Source organism: Pelophylax lessonae (assembly GCF_965119305.1).
Source record: "Pelophylax lessonae genome assembly, chromosome: 4".
In the NCBI taxonomy this organism is placed as follows: domain Eukaryota; kingdom Metazoa; phylum Chordata; class Amphibia; order Anura; family Ranidae; genus Pelophylax; species Pelophylax lessonae.
The window spans coordinates 228,047,478-228,062,409 of record NC_138771.1 but is presented as its reverse complement, the minus strand read 5'-3'; the positions used below and the strand labels follow the sequence as shown (position 1 = coordinate 228,062,409).

General features: G+C 41.5%; 1 protein-coding gene across 3 annotated transcripts in view; it reads left to right on the top strand.

The window, feature by feature from the left end:
* ST7 (suppression of tumorigenicity 7) overlaps positions 1-14,932 on the top strand; it is a 268,989-nt gene that overhangs the window by 142,153 nt on the left and 111,904 nt on the right. For all 3 annotated transcript variants that reach the window (XM_082255306.1, XM_082255305.1, XM_082255307.1), the window contains exons 5-6: positions 7,209-7,324; positions 14,329-14,404. In XM_082255306.1, the coding sequence (XP_082111432.1) occupies positions 7,209-7,324; positions 14,329-14,404 (192 nt within the window). The remainder of the gene's footprint in view (positions 1-7,208; positions 7,325-14,328; positions 14,405-14,932) is intronic.

Genomic DNA, 14,932 nt, shown 5'->3' with positions numbered 1-14,932 from the left:
AGTGTGGTTGTGTACGTGTGATATACATACACTTTTTTTGGATCATATTTTCTATTCCGCTATTTAATCAAAAACCTTTGGGGATCAGTTAAATTGGGGGATAGTCTGTGTTGGTACGTGTGAGAGAGATCCACCTTTCCAAGTTGTTGGGGTTCATCTCATACTTCTGAAGGTTTGAGGGTGCTGCCTGTTCCATACTCCCCCTACTCCTCATCTAGCCTTTTAGGGGTACAAACAATAGTAATTGGGGCCCAGTGTGGTTGTGTACGTGTGATATACATACACTTTTTTTGGATCATATTTTCTATTCCGCTATTTAATCAAAAACCTTTGGGGATCAGTTAAATTGGGGGATAGTCTGTGTTGGTACGTGTGAGAGAGATCCACCTTTCCAAGTTGTTGGGGTTCATCTCATACTTCTGAAGGTTTGAGGGTGCTGCCTGTTCCATACTCCCCCTACTCCTCATCTAGCCTTTTAGGGGTACAAACAATAGTAATTGGGGCCTAGTGTGGTTGTGTACGTGTGATATACATACACTTTTTTTGGATCATATTTTCTATTCCGCTATTTAATCAAAAACCTTTGGGGATCAGTTAAATTGGGGGATAGTCTGTGTTGGTACGTGTGAGAGAGATCCACCTTTCCAAGTTGTTGGGGTTCATCTCATACTTCTGAAGGTTTGAGGGTGCTGCATGTTCCATACTCCCCCCTACTCCTCATCTAGCCTTTTAGGGGTACAAACAATAGTAATTGGGGCCTAGTGTGGTTGTGTACGTGTGATATACATACACTTTTTTTGGATCATATTTTCTATTCCGCTATTTAATCAAAAACCTTTGGGGATCAGTTAAATTGGGGGATAGTCTGTGTTGGTACGTGTGAGAGAGATCCACCTTTCCAAGTTGTTGGGGTTCATCTCATACTTCTGAAGGTTTGAGGGTGCTGCCTGTTCCATACTCCCCCTACTCCTCATCTAGCCTTTTAGGGGTACAAACAATAGTAATTGGGGCCCAGTGTGGTTGTGTACGTGTGATATACATACACTTTTTTTGGATCATATTTTCTATTCCGCTATTTAATCAAAAACCTTTGGGGATCAGTTAAATTGGGGGATAGTCTGTGTTGGTACGTGTGAGAGAGATCCACCTTTCCAAGTTTTTGGGGTTCATCTCATACTTCTGAAGATTTGAGGGTGCTGCATGTTCCATACTCCTCTTCCTCATCCTCCCTTTAGGGTAGGAAAAAATTTAATCGGGCCTAGTCTGTGTTTGTACGTGTGAGATACACAGTTTTTTATCCTATTCCGCTATTCAATACACACCCTTTTGGTGTAAAAAACATTAAATTGCGGCATAGTTTGCATATTTGACATTTGCATATATTGTGCCTTGTTGCGCTGTTTTGGGTACTCCACCAACATGGCCAGTGGCAATGACGCCATTCTCAGCTTAACTATCCCACTTCTATGCCTCCTTGAAAAAACAATTTGGGCGATGATGGAAGAGGATGTGGCACAGGATGAGGAGGAGGAGGAGGAGGAGGAGGATGAAGAGGTAACATTTCAAAGGCTTTCAGGGCAGTCATTCGCAAGGGGCTCCGAGGGTGGGTTCCTGCACACACAAACGCCAGGGACACAATTGTCCAGCAGGGGCACAGTTCTGGAGGATGAGGAGGATGAGGAGCTGGAGGAGGAGATGGAACCATGTTCACAGCAGGGTGGCACCCAGGCCAGCTCATGGCCATCACTGGTGCGTGGCTGGGGGGATACAGAGGACACGGACGATACACCTCCCACAGAGGACAGCCTTTCGTCGCCTCTGGGCAGCCTGGCACACATGAGCGATTACATGCTGCAGTGTCTCCACAACGACCGCCGAGTTGCCCACATTCTAACTTGTGCTGATTACTGGGTGGCCACGCTGCTGGATCCCCGTTACAAGGACAACGTACCGTCCTTAATTCACTCACTGGAGCGCGATCGCAAGATGCGCGAGTACAAGCGCACGCTGGTAGACGCCATGCTGCTGGCATTCCCATCTGACAGCGGGGCCACAGTGGAAGCACAAGGCAGAGGAGGAGGAGGAGGAGGTCGCCAACGCAACCAGGGCACCGCCAGCACCTCAGAAGGCAGGGTTAGCATGGCCGAAATGTGGAAAAGCTTTGTCAGCACGCCACAACAAACAGCAGCACCAGCAGCTCAGATGGAACGTCTTAGCAGGAGGCAGCATTTTACCAACATGGTGGAGCAGTATGTGTGCACACGCCTACATGTAGTGAATGACGGGTCTGCCCCCTTCAACTTCTGGGTCTCCAAATTGGGCACATGGCCTGAGCTTGCCCTTTACGCCTTGGAGGTGCTGGCGTGCCCTGCAGCCAGTGTATTATCTGAACGGGTATTTAGCACGGCTGGGGGCGTTATAACAGACAAGCGCAGCCGCCTGTCCAGAGACAATGTGGACAAGCTCACGTTCATTAAAATGAACCAGGCATGGATCCCACGGGACTTTTCCGTACCTTATGCAGAATAGCAATGGATACCGACCTTACCCACCCATTGTTCCATTTTTGCTCTTTCTCACTCTTTTGGGGTGTACCCTCATTTAAAATTTTTGAAAAGAAGCAGTGTTGGCTACCTCGTCCTCCTCCTCAGGGCCAGATTAATGTAGGGGCTATTGGAGCTGCAGCTCCAGGCCCCTACCTTTTTATATAGGCCCCGGGTTGGCCATATTCACTGTTACCGCTCTTCTGTCACTTGTAAACACAGAAGTCTGGCTTCTATGCTCGCTTCCCCAGGCAGCACCCTCAGAACCTCCCCACACAGCGTGAAGGCCGGACAAGGAGGGACAGTTGGCGATGCATGGATGTGTTTATGGGCTTCAGAGACAGCATCCCATGTTGAATTAGGCATGCATGGCTGCACCCTTCCTCCTCTGGGTGCATGGCAAGGCACGGCCCTTAAGGCCCTTCAAAATCCTCAGCACCAAGCCCATGATGCTGTTAATCCGGCCCTGGTCCTCCTCCACCGCCGCTTCCACCTACACCGCCCATAGGTGTGCGCAGCCTATTGCATTAAGGTGTGCACCCCAAAGTTGAAATACACATGCATGTGTTTGCCAGCAGGGAGAGTAATGTATCGGGGCCATGTACCTGTAGGCAAGGAGAAATAGAGCAGAGCAGGTCCCAGGGAGATCTTTCCCATCTCCTCACTGGCAATGCTATGTGCCCTAGGTGATTAGGGTGTGCCCAGGCACACCCAGCACACCCTGTGCGCACGCCTATGTCACCGCCACATCCACCACCACCTCAACCTCCCTCCTACTCCATATGGGCCTCGTCCTTCAGAGATGAAGAAGAACATTGTTTTATTTTTCTGTTTTTTTTTGTTGTTTTAAGTTATTTCCCTATCCACATTTGTTTGCAGAGCACTTGCCATGCTCTTAATTACGTTTTGCTGCCATTTGCAGCACTCTAGCCCTTTCCTTTGGTGTTTTAGAGCCATTTTAGTGCCTTAAAGTTCGGGTCCCCATTGACTTCAATGGGGTTCGGTGTCCGGGAAAAGTTCGGTAAAAGTCCGGGACACGGACCCGGACTTTTTTTTAAAGTTCGGCCGAACCCGTCGAACACGGACATCTAGGTGTCCGCTCAACCCTACTCATTATAGCTTGTCCTGGCTATTTGAAAGGAACCTGCCCTTGTTGACCTTTTTAAAACTTGAAGGTCCACCCAAGAAGAGGAAAGTTTGCCCACTAGAGGTTATGGTAGCTGAGTGAGCACTCACCTGTTTCGCTGTCATTCGTTTGCATGTGTTGATTTTGGAAAAATCCAATATTCGTTATCACAGAAGATTTTTTTCAATGGACCTTATTTTATTTTATTTAACTTTTATCACAAGCACACTTAATTTTATTATTATTTACACTTGTTTATAAGTTGGAACTCTGCACCTTTTTGGATAACACATTTATTGTCTTGGTTTGTTTATTACTCAGCATATAGGTTTAGCACATCCCAAAATAGAACATAGTGTGGTACAGCTTTTTTTATATGATCCTGATGAAGTACAGAAAATACCTTCTGATCTTGCCAGAAATGCAATTTCTGCCATTTACTGTTAGCTGAACTGAAATAAACTGTCTTATGTTTCTTTTGTCAATTGCCAATCCCCCCCCTCATGTAATAGAGATGAACAGATGAACAAAGGCAGACATGTTGGAAGTCCAGCCTGGATGACAACCTTTGCTTCCTCCACAGATATAGTGTAATAAGTAAGCATAGCCGACCAGGCATTAGAGGAGTTAGAGCCGGTTCACACTACCACGACCAGAAAGTCGCCCCATGACTTGAGGAGACTTGAGGAGACTTGAGGAGACTTGAGGAGACTTGAGGAGACTTGAGGAGACTTGAGGAGACTTGTTTAGAGACTTGTTTAGAGACTTGTTTAGAGACTTGTTTAGAGACTTGTTTAGAGACTTGTTTAGAGACTTGTTTAGAGACTTGTTTAGAGACTTGTTTAGAGACTTGTGCACTACTTTGAAGAGACAGGCGACTTTGTGGGGAATGCCTGGCTAATCTCTTTCTTCTTCCTGGAAAGTCTGATAACAAGTCATGTCAATTAAGATAAGGAGGCGACTCCCATTGGAGTATATGGGACAGTCGGATCACAGGTCGCCTCAAAGTAGTACAGGACCCTTTTCTGAAGTCGGAGCAACTTCAGTAGTGCCAATTAAGACGGCACTGATTGATTAACACGGCACTGATTGATTAACATTGCTTTTGTTATGTCAAGCTACCTGGGGCAACACAAGTCGCCTCACAAGTCGTGCTAGTGTGAATGGGCTCTAATTCATAGGAATACCATTTGAAAATCAACAAAAAAAAAAAATGGCTTGAAAAAAATGCAGCCACCATATCTAAGTAATGGTAGGTTGCAGTATAGAACATTTTTCTTCTTTTTTTTTTTTTTTTGGTTTAGATACCGCTTAAGTATAGAAAAATGTAATTGGAAAATAATTTACTGAGGGATAATACATACCAGAACGCAGTTAATGCTCGTCATTTGGGCCTGCATTGACATGCCTCTTGGACACATTGGGAGTGATTCAGGAAGGCATTTGCAATACAGTTCTGGCCTTGTGTATGTAGTAGGAAGTCTTGCACCAAATTATTGAAAACCCCGCAATGTTTTCTTTGTTAGTACCAGTGCGTGTGACAAAGTAGTTCTTATTTGCTACCACACTTTTACTGGATGGTGCTATTGTTGTGACAGATTTATTATAATTTGCATACCTCACAACTTTTTGACATGGGAACGATGGACACCTATTAGCAAAAGTATGTAGGCATAGGGCACACACCCTGCCACACCCCTAAAGGAAGATACAAAAAAAAAAAAAAGTTAAACCCACAAGTGCTTTTTTTTTTTTTTTTTTTTTTTTTTTACTACTGCTATTCCTTTATCTTGGCTTTTGAAATTTACAAATGCAGCAATTGGATGAAAGGCTTAGTACTGGGAAACACTTTTGAAAGATAAAAAGGGCTTTTTTTTTACAACTATATAGCTCAAACCAAAATGAGGGACAAATAAGGAGGAAAGAGACATTGTTCCAAATTAGGGATAGTCCTTCAAATTCAGGGAGAGTCGGGAGCTATGGAATTTACTATATCAGTGCTAAGGAAGGTGGAGGTAAATAAGGCCTCCTCCATGTTAGAGTAAATTGTTGATTGCATTGCAAATGTTATTGTGTTTCATCTTTTAGACAACTCTGCAGCAAAATTATTCCTTAAGTTCCCTTGGAACGGATCGGATATTTTGATGTTTGCATTATTCTTCCAACGTCTTCAAATGGTTCCTCTGCCTGTAAACTTTGCTACTTCACAGGAGAGACGTTTGCAATGTTTTTGTCAGTTGCAACAGATTTATATACACCTTGCCACTATGTGACCACTTCAATTTTCAAGCAATGTGTTTTTTAAAAATTACATTTGTATTAACCTAAATAACATTCTGCAGGTCAGTACATCTATAATGCAGCAGGCTGATCTTTTTTGCCAATACACTTCAGCACAATGCTTTGGTGTGAACAGACTATTGAAAACAAAAGTATTTTCCTCTTGTCCATGAATTTTGCCTGCACTGGGAAACATAGCAAAATGCATAACGATGCATCTGTTGTGAACAAACTTCATGGTGTTTTCAGTTGACACCAAAATAAATGGATCATGGTAGTTAAGAGAAGTTTAGAATAGCAAGGAAAATGTGTCAACTATGCATGCACAGCATAAGAGTTGGAAACAAGGTAAAATATATTTGAGAGATTAATTTCATTTGTGTTTGCCTGACTTTATAGCCATCTAGATCACGTGTGTCAAACACAAGGCCCGCGGACCGAATCTGGCCCTTCAGGCCATTTCATGTGGCCCTCACACCCAGTGGGAGGGGTGGAAGTGAGATGTGAACAGCCTATGAAAGAGAGCTGATTCCTGTACAATTTCTGCACACCCCTAAACTGTGCATACTGTACGTAGTGCACTCCTGAACTCAACACACAATGCACTCCTGGTATTTATTGCTCCTTTAAGATCCTCCCACTGTTTTAGGCCACACCCCTCATTTGATGCGGTTCGGTGGGGGGGGCATGGTTCAGTTCCTGCACATATTCTCTCAGAAAAAAAGCCCTGCATACATTTATATAGTCTGTAGGACTGTACAACTGGCCCTTTGAGGACAACCATAATGCTGATACGGCACGCAATGAAATTGAGTTTGACTTCCCTGATCTAGATTTAGAGGCTTCGTTTTATTCCCAGCCACAGCCTTGGCCCGCTGATTTAGACAGTGGCATAGGTTCTTCCAGCTTACCAGTAGTGACTGCTCTTTTGAAGCAGAACTTCACTCTCCCAATCATCATTAGCAAATAGATATGAAAGTATATCATATTTATTTGTGTTTAAATTTTTTGAATTTGTGATTTATCAACAAAATAAAGCATGGAGGCATGGATGGATGGGGATGTTTGCTTTGAATATTTTAAATGAATGAAACATTGTTTTTGGTTTGCAGTGCTCTGATTCAATAAAGAGCTGCTTTAAATACTGTGCATTTGCTTCAGAACCATTGCCTCAACTAAACATGTCTAGAAATAATACTATGCTATACTAATATGTGAGTATACGTCTAGTTTTCTGATGATTTGTCATTTAATTACAGATACACATGGGTGACAGGAAGAGAACCGTTAACATATTACGATATGAATCTTTCAGCACAAGATCATCAAACGTTCTTTACATGTGACACTGATCACATGCGGCCAGCAGATGCAAGTAAGATGCTTGTAAATGTACAAGAAGCTTCTTCTGCACACCATTGTGTTTTGAATAATAGCAGGATCATGCAATAAAATGTACAAGCAGCAACGTGTTAGGATTGTTTCTAATTACTTGTGATAGGTAAATTAATTTGCACTTACTAATATAGGATTCCTGATTAGGCCTTATATGTATTTGGACAGAGATTAGTAACACACTAATTATTTGCATATGATTATTTCTATTTAGAGAGGAACAGAGTCTTCCCTTCCTTCCAGGTGTGCCCAGCAGCAGAGTCCCCCCCCCCCCCCCCTTAGTCCATTTGTGCCAAAATGCACAGTCCTCCCCTTTATATCCAGTGTCCAGCAGCAGACCCATTGCACGCACCAACATAGCCACATGTAGAACAAACAAAACATCAACAACAGTGAAACAACTCTTCCCCCCGGTTCCTTGCCCCAACTTGCTGTGGGCTTTGTACAAAAAACTGGTTTAAGGAGAAAAATAATTGCAGATCAGCACGTTAGAATATAGGTAAAATTTTATCGCAATACCAAAATATGTGGGTAAAGGAACCAGGAGAGGAGCAGCCTCTGAAACAATTTGAGGGAGTGGAAGGGAAAATAGCGTGTAATTTAAGAGGTGTTAAATACCATCTCGTAAGCAATTTGATCGGTGTTTCTCTAATAGTGAGGGATCTTGTACATTTTCTGAGATTGTCAATATTCACATACCAATCTTCTATGGTTGGAGTAAGCGAACATTCATTCTCCCATTTGAGCATATATGGGAGCTTGTTTGGAGGATTGGTATTAAGTTATTATAAATTAAAGAAATAAGGCCTTTACCTCTAGGGTCTTTGAGGCATATATTTTCATAAAAGGTAGGGGGATCCAGATTGGAAAGTGGATAATATTTATGAAAAAAATGTCAAATTTGTAGAAAGTTGCAATGCTCCGAATTCGGAAGGTTGTATTTTAATTGTAGGGAAGAGAAATCAACAAAACTCGAATCGGTGATGAATTTAGATAGTTATTAGGTTTTTACTAATCCAAGGAGAGAGGATACTCGTGTTATAAAGACCTAATGGAAATTTTGGGTCACCAAGGTAAGTGACATTAATAGGAGTTGTAGAGGACAAATTGAATTTAGAAACATGTTCTCCAGAGTGATAGTGACTGAGAGACGAGTAAATTTAAGGATTTGAGTTTTGGTAATGGAATATTTTTAGACCATAGAATACTGGAGATATGATAAGGGAGAATAGACTGTTTTTTCATCTGGCGCCAGTTGGAAATTTTTTCTTCAAAAATCGCAGATACTAACATCACCCTTACTCCATCTAATTGCTTACTTTTTTCACCAATTATTAATTTATCCATACCTCACACTAGATTAATTCACACTATCTCAGTTGCTATACAATGGCTGATTGCCATACATTGGAAATCAATCTCTTTCCCGGTTTCACAACTTAAAACAAGAATAAATTCGATCTATATTATGGAAAAAAAAATTCATACTATATACAACTCTATGAAATTTCACACTAATAAATGGGACCCATGGATCACACACTCAGATATTTTTTTTTTTCTAACTACTGTACAGGTGACTAACTATTTAAAACCCTTTCATTTGACACCGGGTATCCGGCCTAACGCTTAGTGTTATGAAACTCTCTTTCTAACAATACTGCTCTGTACCTATATCCAGGAACTATATTTTTGATATCAAATTCCCATATTGAATAGAGATAACTTGAAATTACTTAAGATTGTTATATTTCTATTTACTCTACGTGATACCATTATTTGTCATATTAATGTACCAATTCTCTTTGTACCACCACCTTCTGTTTACTTTCAATAAAAGTTTGTATACAAAAAAAAAAGAATATAGGTAAAAAACATGCAGTCGATTAGCCAGAATAGTCTGCTAGTAGATAGCTTGTTGACCTTGCATTGGGTAAGCATCTACTAACAGTGAGATCATAGAGCATTTTTAAGATACGACATTCAGGAGGGTCTCCCTACAGCAACACACCAATCTGTCTGGCTGCAATGTTTGGTCTTATGCTTAGTACAAACAATAAGAATATCGGACGAATGATTGGCTTTTTTTATTTTTTTTTGCATGCTATTTTTCTATTGAAAACCAATAGGTTGCTAAAGTTACGAAAATTCTCGTGCGACACAATACAACTTCGGAAGTGATGACATGTATTGTAATGTATTCTTTCTGAGCATTTTTTTTTTTTGTACGAATACCATACTAATTACACAAAAAAAAAAACGGTCATTTTGTTTATATACGAGAAAAATGTTCGTGTTTGTTCCTTAAGATATTTTCACAATGAACTGTCGTGATCGGCTCTCGAAAGCTGTGTACTAATGATCAGATTATCAGACAATTGATCAGAAAGCGGTATTTTACGTCCTTTTTTCTCATTGTATGTACTAGGCATTAAGCTTCTATTAGAGAAAAGGCTTGTCATTTGCATAGAATTGCAAAAAGATGTGAGGAAGGTGACAAACCAGAGAGTAGTGTTGTTGCAGATGGTGTTGCTATGGGAGGAGAATAAACAAATAGGTCATGGGGCTAGATTGGTATTCAGTGAGTGAAGACAAGTCCGGATGTTGAGTGGAGAATTAGGACTGAGGAGTCTCTCCTTAGAACTACAGCATATGTTCAATTAGCACACACCACAAATTAGTATTGAGAAAAATAAAAAATGAGAGGTTTATGTATGTTTAGGAGTGTTCCTGGCTCTATAACGCCCTCTGGAGTCCAGCCAGTAAAACATTTCTTGGGACAAGTAAAAGGTTTTCTTTTAATTCCCCACAGCTTCCCACAGCTTGGCTGAGTAAAGCTTGCTGTAGCATATAAGTTGGTCTCTTTATGTTGGAAAAAGAAGCTCACTGTTTGAGAAAAATCAGGATATATTGTGTTGGTATTAACATAATATTTCAGGATTCTAGCTTTCATCAGAATAGTAGTTTTATCTTGCAGGATCTAAGCTTTCGTAGCTCCGGGAGGTGCACCTGAAGGTGGGGTACTTGTATGAAGTCTGTGAGCCCTCTCTATAGCAAAATATTTAGAAAAGCATTGGGTACTCCATAGCATCCTTTAAACCACATCTCAAGATAGGTTTTAGGATTTCTACCTTCTGCACCCAATAGTTGTACACTTGAGCCAGTCTTCCAAATCAGAAACAGAGACTTGAGCAAATGGTTAAATCAGCTTGGATATTCAGAGATCAGCAGTGAGAGACTGGTGGGCTCTCTGCAATAAGGGGGCAGCTCTAGTTTTACTGAGCAAACTAAAAAATAAGTTAAAAATGTGTTTTTTTTTTTTTTTCCCCAACTTGAGTTTGAAGGGTTTCACCTAATACTTGTCTGTGTATTATCACATGATGCAGCACTGTTATCATACACAAAAAAAGCAGGGTGATTTTTTAAAGTTTGGAGCTGTCTTCTTCTGTCCAGCATTCTAGACAGGCAGCGTCATCTATTGAGAAACATGGGAACTAAGGCCATACACAGTTCGAATCTCGTCCTGCTGAACCGGCCGAGATTTGAACCATTATTTAGCAGGCTGAATGTAGCAAGTAGATAGATCGATCAGCTTGGGTACAGCCAGCCCCTCAGATGCTCCTGCAATTATCAATAGCAGCTGCTAGCAATAATCACTGTCCCCCTCCATGATGAATTCAATGGCCCGGTAGGAGGGATATCCTGGATCAACACTGTCTGTGTTGATGGTGGGATTGAGCAAATTTCTTTCCTGAAGACTGTGGTTTGGCTGACCTAACGTTCAGAGCTGCCTCTTTTTTCCCTCAATAGAAGGAGCAGATTTTTCTGAACAAGATGAAATGTATATCTGAAAAAGTGAAAAAATGGAGCAGACTCCTTTATGCTGCAAACTCTTGAATTTTTTGTTCCATGTCATGGACTAATATTATATATGTCCTGTTAAAATAGTGTGGGTTCTGTTCTCGGCTCAGCTTTAGGTTGTGCATATTGTGTTTACCCTTGGCTGTAGCTCATTCCCTCTGAAGAAGGGGAACGGATGTAGGCTGCGATGGAGTATTCTCCCCTTGCGAGTATGGTGATACTATGTTGTTTAAAGCCTGGGATTTGTCACCATCTTGCAAATTTGAGCAGCGGGTGGTGTTGTGCCCTATTTTCACCTATCCAGAGCCAGCAGGGTGTTGGGGCGAGGATGCTGAAGAACAGCAGTAGATGTCCTCCAGTGATTGGCCTTTTTTTTCCCCCCTCCTCCTCCTCTCCCCCGGATGGGACAGTGTTGACCAGTTGGCAACTTCTTTTCTGTCGTCACCCCCTATATATGAGTGTCTAATTTCTCCTGAGGAAGTGAGTGTTGTCTTGTGAAACGCATCCAGATACAATGTACAAGCGTTTTTATCCCCATGTACTACTACTCATGTTGTAACTCATGTAACTTTTTATATTTCATGTGCATCTCTGTTAAAATGTTCAAACGTTTTAGATGTGTAAGCTTGTAAGATATTTTTTTTTAATAAAATTAATATTTTTTATTAACTCCATGTGTCTCTCAAAGGCCCTTGGGCACTGTTTTTCTATATCCGTACCTTATCCTTATCTCTCTTTGCCTTATATATGAAATGCAGTGCTCTCCTATCAATAAATGGGATGAAGCATGTCTATGTGTATATACAGTACTAGCATAGCTTTGTTACCAGAGCAGCTGTAAAGAATGTCCATTATAAATTACAGAACGTTATCAAAAGAAATACACATTGGAGTGATAACTTCACATACACAAGTGTTTCACATTTTATTTTACCATCATTTTTACAGTTATTGTATGTGAGCTAGAATATACATACACACACACTGCTCAAAAAATTAAAGGAACACGTTTTAATCAGAGTATAGCATCAAATCATTAAAACTCCTGGGATATTGATCTGGTCAGGTAAGTAGTAGAGGGGGTTGTTAATCAGTTTCAGCTGCTTTGGTGTTAATGAAATTAACAACACGTGCACTAGATGGGCAACAATGAGACAACCTCCAAAACAGGAGTGGTTTTACAGATAGAGGCCACTGACTTTTTTTTCCCTACTCCTCCTCTTTTCTGACTTGTTTTTCACTAGTTTTGCATTTGGCTAGGGTCAGTGTCCCTATTGGTAGCATGAGGCGATACCTGGTCCCTATAGAGGTTGCACAGACAGTCCAACTCCTCCAGGATGGCACATCAATACGTGGCATTGCCAGAAAGTTTGCTGTGTCTCCCAGCACAGTCTCAAGAGCATGGAGGATTTTCCAGGAGACAGGCAGTTACTCTAGTAGAGCTGGACAGGGCCGTAGAAGATCCTTAACCCATCAGTAGGGCCGCTATCTGCTCCTTTGTGCAAGGAGGAACAGGATGAGCACTGCCACAGCCCTACAAAATGACCTCCAGCAGGCCACTGGTGTGCATGTCTCTAACAATCAGTAGCAGACTTCATGAGGGGGGCCTAAGGGCCCGACGTCCTCTAGTGGGCCCTCTGCTCACTCCCCGGCACCGTGGAGCCCAATTGGCATTTGCCATTGAACACCAGAATTGGCAGGTTTGCCACTGGCGCCCTGTGCTTTTCACAGATGAGAGCAGGTTCACCCTGACCACATGTGACAGATGTGAAAGGATCTGGAGAAGCCGTGGAGAACATTATGCTGCCTGCCTGTAACCTCATTCAGCATGACCTGTTTGGTGGTGGGTCAGTGATGGTCTGGGGAGGCAAATCTATGGAGGGGCGCACAGATCTCTACAGGCTAGATGATGGCACCCTGACTGCCATTAGGTATTGGGATGAAATCCTTGGACCCATTGTCGGACCCTATGCTGGTGCAGTGGGTCCTGGGTTCCTCCTGGTGCACGACAATGCCTGACTTCATGTGGCGAGGGTATGCAGCCAGTTCCTGGAGGATGAAGAAATTGATACCATTGGCTGGCCCCCATGCTCGCCTGACCTAAATCCAATAGAACACCTCTGGGACATTACGTTTTGGTACATCTGATGCTGCAAGGTTACGCCTCTGTCTGTTAAGGAGTTCAGTGGTGCCCTGGTCCAGATCTGGGAGGAAATACCCCAGGACACTATTCATCCTCTCATTGGGAACATGCCTTAAGGTTGTCAGGCATGCATACTGGCACGTGGGGGCCATACAAACTTCTGAGTACTTTTTTGAGTTGCTGCAATGCAATTTCAGCAAAATGGACTAGCTTGCTGAATAATTTTTTCACTTTGATTTTTGGGGTGTCTTTGAATTCAGCGCACTGTAGGTTGATAATTTTCATTTCCATGAAACAATGTGGCATCCTTTCATTCCTAACACACTACCCAGTACATATCAATATAGGTATCCAGCATGATGTTTTTCATAATAAGATCTGATGTGTTTTCAAAGTGTTCCTTTAATTTTCTCGAGCAGTGTTTGTGTATGTGTGTGTAAATATATATAATATAGTATTCCTTCATGTCCCATGCTTGTTATAATGCAGCAGTATAGTAATTGTCACCAATGGAGACGAACACTGATAAAAACAGAAGTTCCAACACTTTATTCTACTAAAAGAGGTTTTTATTGCGGTCTGTGTCCCTGTTTAAGAGATTCTGCTCCCTCTGTCTTGGTGAGCATACATAAACAAATTAAAATCTCCTCAACTGGGGCACTGATGGTAATAAAAAAAAAACTTGACTAACCCTATGCAGTCCACAATTTGGAAGACAAAATTTGGCTGGGGTTTCACTTGAAAAATACCTTTTTTCCGTCTGAATTCTTTTGAATAGCATTTTAGGTACAGTAAGTGACGCATGTGTATACATTTTTCCTTAAATAAAATTCTCCAGGTGTATGTTAATCTACATTTTTTTTAAACAAATTGAAAATTTCTTTCTGCCAATAGAAATATATTCAAATATATATACATTTTACTGCTGTTTTTTAAGCTTTGTTATATGTGTTATTTTTCCTGCCTTTGTCTTTAAATAGTAATGCAGAAGGCATGGCGTGAAAGAAATCCACAAGCCAGAATTTCTGCTGCACATGAAGCATTAGAATTAAATGAGTGAGTAGCCATGTCTGAGTAGTCACATCTATCTGTAATGAGTGTTTGGTTGTGTCTTCATGGGAAAGACACAAATGTGAGAATGACCAATGGCTAAAGTAAAGTGCAATAATAACCAACAAAACAAAACATTTTTTTCCTTTAATTTCACTAAAAGAAGTTCTGATTGGTTGGTGTGACATATGGCATGTTGCTCTTTTTCTTACTAGAATAACATTTTGCACTTTGTGATATTCACTTAGTGAGTGGCCCTGCTGGCCCCACCCCGTTCAACAAAAGTTGACCATTCCATCAACTTTTGCCAAAGGAGCCTGCTGGAAAATTTCCAGCAAAAAAATGGTTACATATAATCAGATACAGCTGCAATATTGGGTATTAACGTCCGTCTGCACGGATGAAGAAATCTGTGCGACTGAGTGAAAGAAAAAAAAAAAAAACTATCAGTGTACGGCCAGTTAAATTCTGGTAACCCAAGAAACCCGATTGTGTAATTGAATCCATACCCTCAACTTCCTAAGCTTGCACGGT